The 15,174-nt window shown below is 43.7% G+C and overlaps 1 protein-coding gene across 2 annotated transcripts; it reads left to right on the top strand.

The window, feature by feature from the left end:
• Positions 1 to 26: 26 nt before the first annotated feature.
• On the top strand, positions 27 to 14,465 carry SAR1B (secretion associated Ras related GTPase 1B). 2 transcript variants are annotated; one of them, XM_057409416.1, is made up of 7 exons: positions 27 to 89; positions 4,395 to 4,468; positions 7,920 to 8,039; positions 8,820 to 8,885; positions 9,428 to 9,531; positions 9,690 to 9,821; positions 11,480 to 14,465. In XM_057409416.1, exons 2-7 carry the CDS (start codon positions 4,411 to 4,413, stop codon positions 11,594 to 11,596), a joined length of 597 nt encoding a protein of 198 aa, XP_057265399.1. In that variant the 5' UTR covers positions 27 to 89; positions 4,395 to 4,410; the 3' UTR covers positions 11,597 to 14,465. The 2 variants fall into 2 exon arrangements, 1 of the variants encoding a protein (XP_057265399.1); XR_008972180.1 differs by lacking the exon at positions 27 to 89 and having other exon boundaries at positions 4,389 to 4,468; positions 11,480 to 11,666; positions 11,831 to 14,465.
• The last annotated feature ends 709 nt before the right edge of the window (positions 14,466 to 15,174 follow it).

Raw genomic sequence — 15,174 nt, 5'->3', positions numbered from 1 at the left:
CCGGGAACGGCGCGCTGCGGCAGTGGGCGGGGCCTGGCGCCTTAAAGGGGCAGGGACAGAGGTAGGGAGAGGCCACGGGTGGGCCTGAGGGAGGGAGAGAGGAGGCACCGGGCCCGGCGGAGCTGGGGCGTTGCACCGGGCCCGAGCCCGGCCGCCGCGGTGTGTGTGAGTGCGGCCCAGCCCGGAAGGAGCTGCCGGGGAAGGGGGCGGAGCGGGGCGCAGCCGCGAGGTTGTGCGTCGGTGCCGGCGGAGCGGAGCGTCCGCAGCTCAGGCTCGGTGGCGGCGGTGAGCCGGGGGGGGGGGGGCGGCATCCTGTCAGGGCGGCCCGCGGTGGTTGGGCCCGGAGAAGGGGCCTTGGGCTGGGTTCCCCCTTCTTGCTCGCCCCAGGAGAGCTGGGGCTGGGGCTGGGGGCACCGGGCCATGAACCCGCCGCGGGGGGCGGGCAGCTCCGCGTAGCGCTGGTTCTATCTCCCTTGGGGCCTGCGGTGCTGGGGGTGCGATGTCCTGTGGCCTCCAGGTGCTCTTAGCCCGCTTGTGCAGCCGCCTGGAGCATCGTAGCGATGTGCTGAGTAGCGTTATTTATTTGGCAATTAGGGCTTTTAAGGTTTATTGTTTTCGGAAGTAAGTTGCTGTAGTAGGCCCTCCACTGCTCTGACAGCTGGTGCTGGTGGGCCGGGCTGCCGCTGAGCCACTGCATTCACTGCCTTTGACACCAGTGTGTATGTGGCTGTGCTGTCCTTGCAGATAAGATGCTCTTTCGGGTGTGCTTGAGATCTTTGTCGTCTGCAAATAGGTTGCTCAGAGCAGAAGATGTGATAGAACTGAATTTAAAGTCGTTTCCCATGCAGTATCTGATCTTTCTGCTTGCCAAATGGATTAGTAACGGATCAGTGTGATGATTTCTCTTTCTGGGATCTCAAAGATGACTTGCTATCAAAAACATGATTAAAATGCCCAAAGAAAATCCTTGCTGTTCCCTCCCTTTCCAACTCTGTCCCTTTTCTCAACTTTTAAGGTACCACATCCAAGTGCGGTTTCATATCCTAGAATAAACTGTGCTGTGCAGGGCAGATAGCAGCTTATTCGCTGATCTTGATTTTTATTGTCTGTGGTAATGTTTTATGATGCTAAAAGGATTATATGTGGAATTACAGCTTCAAGTGATCGAGTTTAGATCCGGCTTGTAAAACTGCAAGTCCACCCCTAAGAGCAGACTTCAAGCTCTTGCCTGTGTTGTGTTTTCAGCTGTAACCATGGCTGGGGCAGGCAGAGCTTTCTTGCTGTCGGCACCCACCGGGCACAGCACAGCGTGTTTCCAGTTACCGCAAGAGCTGTTCAGTCTGGGTGTTGCTTCTGCTCCCTGTTGTTCCATGAAGGGATATAAACCTGTCTTTAAAAGCCTGATACCCTCTCTTATCTAAAGCTTCACAGGCTTTGGAAGCAAGTGTTGTTCTAAGTGCTTCAGAAGTGACATGATAAATCTATAGCTAGAAAAATGCAGGTTGAGAGTACAAGGGGAAAATCTTCTTTTTCATACTATAAAAGAAATGTGTGAGTTTTCTTGCTAGTCCTCTCTGTCAGTGATGTTCCATTCAGGAGGCTGCCTCAAAATGTTGCCAAAGGGTAGGAATTCCACATCCCTGTGGTCTCCCATAAGCAAGCCCTCTCTTTGATCTAGGGAGTGGCTTATAGGGCTCCATGTGAGCTACCAAATGATGCTTTGCTGATGATATAATGGTAGCCAAGATCAGTGGATACCTTTTGAAGTGATAGCCTTCTGTTATTGATGTCATGCTAGAAAATCAGCTTTCCTGTTTTGATGGAAGCATAAGGAAGTTGGCGATAGCTGTAAAAAGTTGGTATCAACCTTGTGCCCAGCACCACATTGCATTAAAAGCTTCTGCCTGCTTGGAACTGATCATTTACAAGGCAACCCTTGAAATCATAGCATCATAGGAATAACCATCGAGCAGTGGTTTTGTCTGCACTGTGGCCCGTGGACAGTGATTCATAGAATCGTAGAATAGTTAGGGTTGGAAAGGACGTTAAGATCATCAAGTTCCAACCCCCTGCCATGGGCAGGGACACCTCACACTAAACCATAGTTTGCCCGAGTGTTCATTGTTCTGCTTTTATGGTATTTTTAGCGTGAGCCTGCGAGTTTGAGTGTGTGTGTCCTGAAGAGCCTCAGCTCTCCCCTTAGTTTGGTGTATCTGTGATTTGGATGTGTTAGCAGCAACTCTGTCAAAGAGCGCAGCCCTGCTATGGCTTTATTTAATGGTTTGATTTGTCGCTGCTGTGAATGATGTGGTTACTTTTCCTGTGTGATAAGGGCAGATTTAATATCTCTGTTCAAATACTACCCGTGTGCCTTTACCATTAACTGCCCATTTTTGCCTCGTTTTAAAAGCCTTTTCCTTCAATCACTGCCAACTGATACAAAGGCTGCTCCGGGTGTATTTGGATAGCTCTGTTTCCAACACCCTTTCCTCGTGGTGATGGAAACTTAAGCTATGTTAATGCCACTTCAGCTGTGTTTGCAAAGTAATCCTGTTCAGCTTAATCGTTTGAATCTTACCCCTTAAAGTCTTGTAAGGCACAAAGATCTTGTTTTCTCCATAACTTGACTTGATGGGAGAGGTTAATACGACCAAAGGCTCTGAAGTTATTCGCACCTCAGTAACCTGAGCACTTCTCTTCCATCACGCTGTTTGCCCTGATTTGCAGGTTATTTGAGTCGATGTTTTTTTTCAGAGCCCCACAGAGGCTTTTCCCGCTCGCTGTTTTGCTCAGGCAATAAATAAATCTGCTGACGTGTGTGTTCTGTGTTTGCTTGTTCTTGACCTTTGCTTTTTAGCCGTGCAAGGGACAGTTTCAGTGGTGACGTTGTGTAGCTGGGTGTTTAAGCACGGCCAAGTGTATTTCAGTTGTATTCCTGAAGCCTATGCCTGTTGCAGCTGATGTGTTGTTCAGGATAATGTAGGATGTGGGCAGTGGTTTCAGGGTTACTTATGGAGAAACCAGGACTCCCAGGGCTTTGGCATCGGAACAGATTTTGTCACTAAGCTGTTCTCTCCTCCTCTTTCCATATTATCGTCCCATGACAGACCTGTTGTTGTATAGTGGGGAAATTCTGTTCTTTGTCATGAGTGTAATTGCTCAGACAACTGGATTTTGGTCTGGTTCTGACCTATGTTTTGACTACCATGTGCTGTGCTCCATGTTCAGAGCTGCCCTCAAGTCGTTTTCTGATGCTCCAAGGTGCTGCTGCAGCATCAAAAGGAGCGTGGCCATACAGCCTGCAGCTGTGTGGATACCTCTACCAGCTGCATTTAGCAATGCAGCCCAGTTTCTCTAGGATAGTTGGACTCCAGCATCCTCTGATGTTAGCAGGTTATGCACTCCAGTAGGAATTAGCTGGCTAAATGCTTCTAAGGATGTTGCCTTTAGTCTTCTGAGAGGTTTTAATGCTAGACACTAATTCACTGTGTCAAACTGGTGCTTTCAGTGTGATTATCCTTACTTTAGATAATGGGGAAATTCAGATGAAAGCTAAGAAAGGAATTGCTCATGGCTGTGCAGTGAACCCAGTGATGGCTTTATTCTTGTGCCCCAAAGCATCGCCTTGGTAGTAGTGACCTGTTCTTCTGGGCTCTCCAGGTGTGGTTATAGTCATCCTGGCTGCTATCAGCTTGTTCTTCTCTTCCTGAATCTAAGCTGAAGGAAGGAAACATGGTGTTTGCATAACCTTAGCATTTAAGGTTTAAACTGTGGCAGCCTGTGCAGGACACTACAGGTCTCTGAATGGCAATTCCAGTACTTTGTGCTAAGTACTTGTTCCCCATTACAAGGCAAACAGGCAGGTTTTGTGTAGACAGTAGGGATTTATTTGGTATTGGACTTCTGGGGTTCTACTTCCCAAAGCTTCTTCACCTCTTATTATCTCTGCTTCGACCCCCAGCAGCTCCCAAGGGTGGCTCTGCAATGACATCCTCCTGTTGCCCTCTCAAAAGTGCCACCTTCTCCTAGTTGGAAAGCATATGTGAAGATCCCATCTGAAATCTTCAGTGGCCCATCACACATCTCCACCAGACTGTACTGAAGATAGAATTGTTTTGCCTTTTGCAAAGATTTCAGTCCACGGAAGTCTTTCCAGGGGGACGAAAAGGTCTTTGCTGTTGACTCACAACATCTGGGTTCTGTCTTCCATTTCTGCACTAAGATTTTTAGTGCATTGTGGGGTCACTTGACTGGTCCGTGATACAGTTCACCAAAACAAAATTGGGGTTTGTTTTTAATACAGGACTTTGAGTTACTTTTGTTTCCTATAAATAACTTGTAATATTTAATGGGCTGTTCTAACAAATCTTAATGCATTGTATTTTCTATTTCAGACTATAGGATTCAGCGATGTCCTTCATATTTAATTGGATTTACAGCGGTTTCAGTAGCGTATTACAGTTTTTAGGTAAGTTTTCCTTGTTTGGTTTATTTGGTCTGATTTATTTCTGCTGTTCTTGTCTAAAATGGCTGTTCCCCTCTGTTATCTTCACACACAGCTGCTGGTTAAATAATATTTGGTTTGGTGTCTATTCAGTAACATTCAAACAGAAGCTTCACTTATCAATACTGAGTATTTCCAGAGCATGCAGTCTGCTCAGTCTTACATTAATCCTTCAACCTTGTGAGAAACCTACATTTTCTTCTATGAACATAACAGGTTTAGTTTTTCTAGTCATACTACATTTGAGCTGGTGCAATTCAGGTGATTCATAGGGAGTTTCTCCTGATTTTCCTCTTATAAAGACCTGAACTGGGTTATTTTAATTCAGTTCTTTCACATGTGAGGATATCACTTCAGAATAAGTGCTGGGTGTTGAAGCCCTTGCTCATGTTCAGCAGTGCGTTATTCTGTGACTGGTGTCACTGAAATCTGTGTAAGCCTTCACTGTCACCTGCTGAAGAGCCTCAGGAAAGTATTCCCTGGCCAAAAGAGTCTACAATCCATTATCAATCCAAGGTGAAATATTAGCTTGTGCAAAACAGGAGGCGGGGGAAAAGAAAACGATGACAAAACCAAGCCAGCCATGAAGAAAAAGAATGTTTGGGTACTGAAACAAGGAGCAGAAGCTACAGATCACATAGGTGAAAGGCACAAGTTACGGGCTCGAAGGATTTAATTGGAGTGGGTAAAAAGCATTGGGGATGAAGGAATCCCAGTGAGCTGTGCCACCTGCCTTTTATCAGTTGAAAGTTTCAACTTTGCTGCATGTTGGACCCTTGGCCTGCTATCGAAATATTAGCCAGTGAAATTTTAACTATGTTGACTAATCTTTCTTATCTCCTCTTCCTTACCCAAGCAGTAATTGCTGCTCACTGGCCCACTTGGCCATTCCTGTGCATGCAAAGGCTAATTCTGGTGAAGGGTACTGGAGCTTGAAGTGGGAAGCAGAATTACTTTCAATGTGTCCCTCTTATTTCAGAGGAACTGCTTTCTCTGTGCATTCTCATTTGCATTTACAGTTGAAGAAGGCTGGTTATAGCATTTAGGAAACTCCCTGCAGTTCACTGTCCTGTCAGCAGGCTGATAAGATCACATCTTAAGTACATCTTTGCACACATATGCTTTTAGAATGCATAAATCATCCTGTTTAATCTATATACATAAACTCTGGTCTTGGTGCAGCTAATAACTGAAGTATTGCTACTCATTCATCTTGTGCTTGTATGAAAGGCACTTGGGAATAGGAAATGTTTCACCTGATTTGGGAGCAGAGACTCCTGGATGTCCAGGCTGAGAGTGCCAAAAGTATTACTGCTTTACTATGGTTTAGTAAGATTCTGTTTCATTCATAGGCGTGAGCTGGAGTTTCTCACTGTGGTGTAAGTTAATATATGAAAATATTTGCCCACTCCTCCTTTCTTTGTCAATACTAATAACTTTATCCTCCACTCTATAGCTTAATAGTTAATACATATTTGGGTACATGAAAAGGTGAGTTTGGAAAGTAAGAGTTGTTGTATTTGAAAGAGCTGTGAGGGCACTCTACAGTACCTGTAGTAATAAAGTTCGTAAATAGAATAAGCCGAGAAATGTGTAACTTGCAGTAATGAATATTCCTTCATAACATTCTGTGCTGGAATGTGATCCCAGGGCTTAGCTTGAAGGCAGAGGGAGAGGTGAGCAAACAGCAGCAGTGTAAAGGTCAGCCAGGCAGAGGCATGTCTGCCACATGTGGCATCAGTGGGGCTGTCTGAGCAGCCACCTGTGCAACAGCATCTCTTAAAACCCCACTGGGTAAAACATGTTTGAGGGTAACACATTAAACAAGAAGAATAAATGAGGGCTCCAGAAACTGATGTTACTGCTCTGCCCACTGCCCTCCTGGTGCAGGGAGAGCAAGGGATGCTGTAAACGTGCCCTTTGGACAGCTACCAGGGACTGTGGCAATGGGACATTTGAGCTGTAGCAATAAATCTGATTGTGTGCTTCACAATGTTTCTGTATCATCATAGTGGTGGTAAATGAAACTTCAGCCTATTGCAGAGCACCATGATGCTATGACTATAGTAAAAGATCCTAGTGATGTAAAAACCTCCCACATTTCAATATTTAGTTGTATTTTGCAGTTATTCTTGCATAGAAAGAAGAGAGAATTCCGTTAGGACCAGAGCTCAGGTTTGATTTTGAGGAACTGTAACTTCAGCATGTATATAATATGTATTTCCTCACCCGCTGTTGTGTATTGTGCAGTCTTCTGAAGGCTGTTGGGGTTGGTAGTGGTTCCTAAGGAGGTGCGTGGTATCCAGCCACAGGTCTTGGAAGAGGGAGTAAGGGAGGATTTTCTGCTTTAAAAAGGCAAAGTTAAGACACTTTTTTACTTTAGCATTTTTCTCAGTACAGAACATGGTATTTAAGAAATGTGGTTTGTCTTTGCCAGGTCTTACTTTGAATGTCCATCACTTTGAAGCCGTGAAAAATAATCCTGGCATAGGCTGTGGTGTTGACAAATTAGAAGAGAATTGCCCTTTAATAATGTCAAACTTCAGAAAATATGGTGTTCATGTTTCAAATGTCCTTCCTCTCCTTCACAGCAACTGTTGCATTCACTGGGCTTACAAGTAGGCGAAACAAAAAGAAGGAAAAGTCATTTTTGTAAAGATGACAAGCAGTGACAATAAAATCTCTTACTGCTGTTATGCAAACGTTATCACATGCCAGCAAGTGTGTCAGAAGGGCCCTGATGATGCCATTCAGGTTATATCCACACCCTTTAGCTGGGGCTATGGGTGAATGTTTCTTCTTGTCAAAATAATCATGAACCAACATAAGAATTCATACATACACTGATATGATTGTTATCATTGAAACCAGTTTCTCTGTAATACCCTGATTGAAGCCTGGGCTTTATATTTGCCTCCAAGTTTTCTGTCCTTGGTAGCTGAACAAAGCCTCTTCTGTTAAGGTCCAGGCTGGTCTGTATTTCAGAGCCCACTCTTGGTGCTGTACCTGTATGCTCCCTCTCCACCATCTGTGAGCAAAACTCTTCGCCTATTGGGGCAGCATAAGCTGCGCTGCCAAGATTTAGTCCTGTTCTGCTGTGGCTTTCCTAAGAACATGTAAGTGCATTTACACAAGTGACACATTTATATCACTTGCGTGCATCTCCCCTTCCTGCTGAGTATCCCACAAGCAGCACATGATGCACATAGTGCAGTAGGCACGGGAGCAAGTGTGAGCGTAGTTCATATGACTAAGAGAACATGGATAAAGGGCATTGATAAAGCACACAGTGGACCTTGGCTGGTCTGGATTTTGTACTGTAACACTTTGTTCCTGGGAGTAAAATCATCTCTAATGCTAGAAATGAGCTCCTTCCAGTTTAACTGATTAGTCACTGGGGGTTTCTGTGTTCTAGGACTGTACAAGAAATCGGGCAAGCTAGTGTTCCTTGGACTGGACAATGCTGGGAAAACTACACTGCTGCACATGCTCAAAGATGACAGACTGGGACAGCACGTCCCCACGTTACACCCCAGTAAGTTAATATCACTGGTTCAGTAGCTGGACAGTATTTGTAGTGTTGCAGGAAGTGCAGGGTCTGTGTATGCATCGTAAGACTAACAGTAATCGTGGAGAAACAAAGGGATTTCTGGGATCTGTAGATATTTTAAGTCGTATTCAAAACTAAGTGTGTGTGATAGTTCAATGTGGCATATTTAAAATAAAAAAGTAAGTAACAAGCAGAATGATGGACCTGAGAGCTGAGATTACAGAAGCTGTGGGAAGCTGGGGCTTGTACTGTTTGTGAGCAGCTTCTCTGTGGAGCTGGGAAACCAGCATTGAGGTCATTTATGTATCCTGGTTTGATTTTTATTGGCTCAGGGGTTGCTGTGTAGTTGTTGTCCTGGTATTCTTGCAAGAGGAAAAGTTCAACACGGGTTAAAGCTCTGAATTGGGGAAGTCCAATAAGGAGGTGATAAGTGGGGAAAGATGTGAAGAGGAGAAACCTTGAACAGTATTACACACGAAATGTAACAAGCCAGATGCCAAAGCCAACTGTTGCTTGTGTAATGTGTAGGGATAAATGATGTATGAATATTCCCTCCTGTTAGCATTGTAGATATTCCACATGTGTTCTAATGGTTAATAACATGTCGTTACACAAATGCGTCACTGAGTTTGAGAATGTGTTACTCTGATTTGCTTCTTAACAAAATGCTGTCAGGAACCAAGAGACAAAGTAAAATGTACCTGCTAAAAGGTTAGCCTGTTCCCATCCACTGCATAATTCTTACAGAGAAATAATTGTTTCTAGCTTCAGAAGAGCTGACAATTGCTGGCATGACTTTCACTACCTTTGATCTGGGTGGACATGCTCAAGGTAAGAGAATGCATTGATTCACTTCACTGAATTGAGTTACAGCTGTCTGCAGTCGGCTTGTTTCACATCAGAGCTATGACCGTGCTGCAGAGATTGACTTCCCACACTCTTTAATAGCATGAAAACCCTTCATTGCTCTTTTGTCTCACCACTTATCACAAATCCCAAATACAATTTGGCAAGAGCTGCAGTTGTTGGTTCATACTTGTATTTTGAAGGGGATTCTGTACTTCGATTGACTTACGCTCACCTCTAAGCTTTATGCTTCAAACTTAGCTTTGTTGGTGTAATTCTTAGGGGCAGGAAGCATGAAAAGTTTCAGGGCATCAGTGTGTACATGGGATAGGGTGGTGGTAACTGTGGAGGGAATGATACTTTTGCTCCATTATTTCAAATAATTTCATGTAAAACATGAAAATGCATCCTCAAGAGTGGCAGCATAAACCAAGACTTAGAAGAACCCTGTTGCTTCTTAATTCCTGATGCGCGTCGCTGAAGTTTGGGATAACTTCCTTTTGTTTTTCATTTGCACCTTCCTGTAGCTCGCAGAGTGTGGAAAAACTATCTGCCTGCAATTAATGGCATCGTGTTCTTGGTGGACTGTGCAGATCACGAAAGATTGCTTGAATCAAAAGAAGAACTTGATGTAAGTTTAAGGTTTTGGAGCTTCTAACTTTAACTTCTGTGAGTTTGAAGTGATTTCTTAGTACCCAATAGAGCTCTGCTGCCACCTGGACATGAGTAATAGTAATTTGACCTTCTTGTTCTACATTAATCTCTCCTCATTTCTCCTTTCCTTTGTAGTCACTAATGACAGATGAAACTATTGCAAATGTGCCTATCCTAATTCTTGGTAACAAGATTGACAGACCTGAAGCCATCAGTGAAGAGAGGTTACGAGAGACGTTTGGCCTCTATGGCCAGACAACAGGAAAGGTAATGCTCCTTTTTCCTTTATGGTTTTCTTTTTGTGGTTGTTTTTTTTTTTTGTTAAGGAGTGAGTTTGTCTTACGTTTGTGTTGACTTCAGTTCACTCCAACTGCATCAAATAAATGGGGTTTGATTTATAAAGTACTTGGTACATAATGACCATATACAGAATGAATTCTGGGATCTCTGTGTGTTTGTTAGCTGCATTCCTGCTACAACTTTCTACATCATATTCAATGCCAGTTTTTTTTAGAGAGAGCTTAACTGTACTCAGGATAATTTTTAATACTTCAGCTTTCCTATGCAGTGTTTTTAAACGATGGGCAAGTTCTCAGAGGCTATAGTTGTAGTGAGAGCTGTATGAGAAAACCAGATAGAGTCTTTCAGTAAGTGACTTTTCTCATTTGAAATGCAGACTTAGTACAGCTAAGTAATTTGTTACTTAACATGTTTATCTGAAGCTTAGCAATAGGTTTACACTGTTGTAAAAGGCTGAGTTTTGAGGTTGTGAGAGGAAAAAAGTTCCTACTGGTATCTGTAACAACAAGGCAGATTTGTATTGCAGATTGTTGTGATACTGCAGCTCTTCTTAATTTAAATACAGCCTGCTGCTTGTAGGAGACATTTGGATACAGGGCACTAGAAACAAGTTGCTCTCCTTTGCCCTTGGAAAGACATGTCCGTGCAGCTGACAGAGCTCTTCCAGTGTGGCTCCTGTCCCGGCTCCTGTCCCAGCTCCTGTTAGGTGACTGGCAGGATGGCTCTGCTGAGGAGGGCACAGGTCCTGTAACTCCTCTTTGCTTGTGCACTCTTGGATGCTTCCCTCAAAGCTCTGAAACAGTGTTTAGGTTGAGCAGGAGCAAATCTTCACCTTCTTTTCTATGTAAAAGATGACAGGTTAGTTTTAGAATAGGTGTATTGGGCTATAAACAGTTACTGCTGACTACTTATTATTCTTTTTTATCTTGCCCTGGTTTTGACAACACTGCACGTAGTCTATGAAGTACGAATACCATTGTGAATCTCCAGTTGAGCAACAGCTTTATCTCACTGTGCTGATCTTGGCAAGCAAGCAGCTTGTGCTCTTGCTATGGTCATTCCTACAATTAGTAACAAATGCTCTTTTCATCTGCTTGGAAAGCTTTAGGACCAGAGCAGGGAACTGCATCTAAAAACCAAGCACTCAAACCCCCTGTGTATAGCTTGCTGTTGGAGAGAGTGAAGTATATGAAACTAGAATGCAAATTGTAGACTCACAGTATGCTTTGGGTTGGAAGGGACCTTAAAGCTCCTCCAGCTCCAGCCCCTGCCACGGGCAGGGACCCCTTCCACTAGAGCAGCTTGCTCCAAGCCCCTGTGTCCAACCTGGCCTTGAGCACTGCCAGGGATGGGGCAGCCACAGCTTCTCTGGGCACCCTGTGCCAGCGCCTCAGCACCCTCACAGGGAAGAGCTTCTGCCTAAGAGCTCAGCTCAGTCTCCCCTCGGGCAGGTTAAAGCCATTCCCCTTGGCCTGTCCCCACATTCCTTGTCCCAAGTTCCTCTCAAGGTTTCCTGTAGCCACTTTAGGCACTGGGGCTGCTCTAAAGTCTCCCCAGAACCTTCTCCTCTCCAGGTTGAGTTTTATACCAGTACTGTAACTTGGAACACTGCTGTCTCCCTGCAGGGCAGTATACCATTGAAAGAACTGAACGCCAGGCCGCTAGAAGTGTTCATGTGCAGTGTGCTAAAGAGACAAGGCTACGGAGAAGGCTTCCGCTGGATGGCACAGTACATTGAATAATGCCAAATCCCATCAGTACCTTCTGTCCCGTGTCTGACTATTGAGTCTCCTCTTTATTTGATCACTCAGTGTATGTAACTTGAATTCATTTGACTGTTCAGTTATTAAAAATACACAATTTTTAGCTAATTGTATCATGTATGCTAAATTGTGAGGATTGAGGAATTACTTCAAGCAGGTTTGTAAGTGCCACAACCTGTGAGCTTTCTAATCCCATGCAATGTTCTTTTGCAGCTTTTAATTTAACAAGCCTCCAGCACCATTTTTGGTCCGAGCAACTTTCCAGTACAGTACGTTTCGAGTGCACTTTTTAACCGCTTAAAGACAACCTACAAACATGTGAAAAATATTTAAATGCTTATGTTTAAATTTTTTTATGTACTTTTTTGAAACTGGTTTTATAACTTCAAAGCCTATAAACCATCTTTCAAGGAACAATAAATAGCTGATGGAGAATTGCATGATGCCTTACGGTTTTCAATAATACACTTTCTTATGCAACGTCATGCAATAAATGCCAATCCCATTTTTGGCTACTTCAATGGAAAAATGTTTCCTTTTAATGTGTCTTAACCAGTGAGGCTGCCTGATGACCTGGATATGTGGGATATTTTCCTGAAACACAGGAGGCCACAAAGTAGTTTCATTGTGTGTTAGAGTGAGGTGGCTTTTTCAGACTAGCAAGTTGCATTTAGCTTAGGGTTTTGCATTAGTAAAAGGGAAGAATCTGATCTGATGCCCTTATAACCACCACCTTTAAAAAGTACAAGTAATGTCCATCAGTCCTGCCGTGTGAATCTTGAACTAATGTCAAAAGTGGTCTTGCTCTGCTGGTCTCTTGAATTAAACCCCTGAAGCAACACAAGAAAGAAGAAATTAAGGACTCCATTGCACTAAATATTCTGTTCCCAATTCAGTCAGATTTGGGGTCTGCCAGGAGGTTTGCCTGTGAAACTGCCAGGAGCAAAGAAAATGTGACCATTGCTGCTTGTAAAAATGAATTAGCCCACACTCAACTGGCCAGGTTTAGTTTTGGTGGCTTGAACTGGGCCAAGCTGGGTTGGTTTTGGTGTGTTTCCCCTGCCACCCAGCCGGTGTGGCTGCTGGCTGCCCTCGTGGCTTGTTTCTGGGGTAGATTTGGGTTCTCTGCAGCCTTTATTTCCAGACTCGTGACTGGGTTTCCCTGTCTTTGAGTGCATCAGTTCCCCAAGGAGAAAGCAGGTTACTGCCAAAGAAAGGGCATAGAAGCACATGTATCTGTCAACATCTTGGTGCTGGCTGACACTGCCGTGGAGCTGTGGTTGATGCTTCCCTGGGCTGGGGCTGTTTTGCTCTGATCTGTTAAAGGGAGGTAGGGTTTCAGCCCTGGAGTTGCTGTTTCGTTGCGATGGGCTTGAGTTTCACTGTGTAGTTCATTTTCCCCTTGGACAAGTGTTTTTAATTGAATCCCTTTTACTCAACTGTTGTAGGTCTTCTCCAAAATACTTTGGGCTTTTTGTTTGCAGTATCCATGGCAGCAAATAGGTTTGACTGGTTTGATTTCATAAATAACTTCCTTGACCTGCTGGGCTTCAGTGCCAGACTCCTAGCAAATAAAGGAGACTTACTCCTTGCCCAGATCTGAACTTGTCTGATTGAATATTGATGATCAGTTCCCCACAGTCCTGGACTGTGCATCTGAATGAGATGAATAATTCAGAACCTAACTAATGCAAATTGTAACTGAAGCTTATTACTGCACAATCATATGCAAAGCGTTAAGCCTAGTTTGTGCATGGTAAAGTTCAGAGTGACAGGTATCTGATAGCTTTTCCAAATCATAGAATCATATGACCAACATAAGAGGATTCTGCATTTAAACTAGTGCTCAGCTGCAATGTCTCTGATGCATAAATCAAAAGGGGAGGTAAGAAATGGCCTCTCACCAGCATGTGGACAGTATGTGAGTCTTTACTACCTGTAGCTGTCACGTAGGGGACAGGCCTCTTTATTTTCCCCTCTAGCTTTTTCTGATGGTGGTTATAATGCAGAGAACAGCATCTAAATCAGTACATGGTGTAAATATTAAAAGTACTTACTTGCAGAGTCACATTGTGGTGGTGTGGGAGACTTGGGACTGCGTTGCCTGTGCTTTATGGAAATGAAGCTGGAGGTGGAGGTCTTTTGCTGCAGACCACTTCCAAAGGCTGAGCCATTGCGTGGGCACGGGGGGGTCCTCATCGCCTTCTCTTCCAACTGACTGTGAATAACATTAGCAGTAGGATCATAGTATTAAGAAAAGAGAAGGGAGGTGATAGTGCTTTGAAAGTGTGTGTTAAGAGTAATTCTTAGTATTATGGGAATACTCCAATTTTCATGTTTCCTCCTGTAGGATGCTAGTTTAAATGTGGTTGTAATAAGGGCATGACCAGCTCTCCACCTTGTGTTTATCCACGTGGGTATTGTGATGGTTCCCATTGTGGGAACAGCTGATCAGCACTCTGTTAATACACAAACAATCTTGCTCTGTTTCATTTCATTCAGTAGAGGAAGTATCTTTCTTCTGTGGTTTGTGTTCTGCTGTGCACATGAACGTGAATGGGTGTTGTGTGTCTTTGTGTGAAGACTTCATTAATAGACAGATACAGTGATGAGAGTTTTTCTGGTGGTTTTCATTCCCGTACCCTCCTCATCTCCCCATTCATTTATTTCTGGAGGTTGCTTACTCCTGTGATTGTGACCAGTCTTAACTTGAACAAAGCAACGTTCACATTTGGGTCCTGCTGCTATGATTTCTTTTTTCCCCACTCTGGACTATGCAGAACTCAATGAAACATCACTTGAAAGAATGTGAAAAAGGAAACCCATTAATAAAGATGTTATTTATGAAGTGTCTTGTTTTGGTTTTATGTCGTAACAGTTCTTTAAAAGAAGTTAATTCATCTTTCTAAGATATTAATACCCACTTCTGACAAAGTGGCCTGTATTTCACTGTGGTGACCCCATACAGTGGCATCTATGGGTCGGATAAGATTTATTCTGCTTGGATTTAATTAAACTCGGGGTTTAGTACGTATTGTGTAACTGAGAGGCATTGCTGTACTTCAGGCTTGGTTGAATGAATGTTTCAGCAACAGTAGTTGGCATTGGAGACGGGAAGGATGTTTGAGCTTTCTCATTTATCCTAATGCCAGATCAAGATTATTGCATTAACTCCTGTATTCAGTGTTTAGGTGCTGTCTGATGTGCCAAAGGTGACCTATGGCGTTCACTGGAATACAACACCTGCATGCCTGCGAGCTTTACTGTATTCTAATAATGGCTTGAAAGAGAAATAGGGCTTTTGGCATCCACTTGTTTATAACTGAGGTCAGGAAAATGATGGTGGTGGTCACAGGTCTGCTTGAAGTCGAATTATTCTCTTGTTTGTGCTGTCAAGAGTGGTTGGTAGTTACCAACCAAAGTCCGGTGCTGACTGCAACATGCTCTGATCCAGTGCAGGTGATGTAATTGTTAATTAGGGATACAGGAGTTACATTAAAACCAGCCTCATCAACTCGCTGTCAGTGGGGAAATGTAACTTATTTGCACTGAGATAA

Source organism: Pezoporus wallicus, unplaced genomic scaffold (genome assembly GCF_028554395.1).
Source record: "Pezoporus wallicus isolate ANWC-B61680 ecotype Strahan unplaced genomic scaffold, APGP_CSIRO_Pwel_v1 contig_8166, whole genome shotgun sequence".
Classification (NCBI taxonomy): Eukaryota; Metazoa; Chordata; class Aves; order Psittaciformes; family Psittacidae; genus Pezoporus; species Pezoporus wallicus.
Note: the sequence above shows the minus strand (reverse complement) of the source record. Positions and strands in the feature narration are given on the sequence as shown.

What these genes read in the sequence shown, in the direction of transcription:
- SAR1B (XM_057409416.1), top strand. Translation starts at nt 4,411, where the DNA reads ATGTCCTTCATATTTAATTGGATTTACAGCGGTTTCAGTAGCGTATTA. An exon ending in AATCAAAAGAAGAACTTGAT is followed by an intron (nt 9,532 to 9,689) that starts GTAAGTTTAAGG and finishes TTTCCTTTGTAG; the next exon opens with TCACTAATGACAGATGAAAC. An exon ending in ATGGCCAGACAACAGGAAAG is followed by an intron (nt 9,822 to 11,479) that starts GTAATGCTCCTT and finishes GTCTCCCTGCAG; the next exon opens with GGCAGTATACCATTGAAAGA.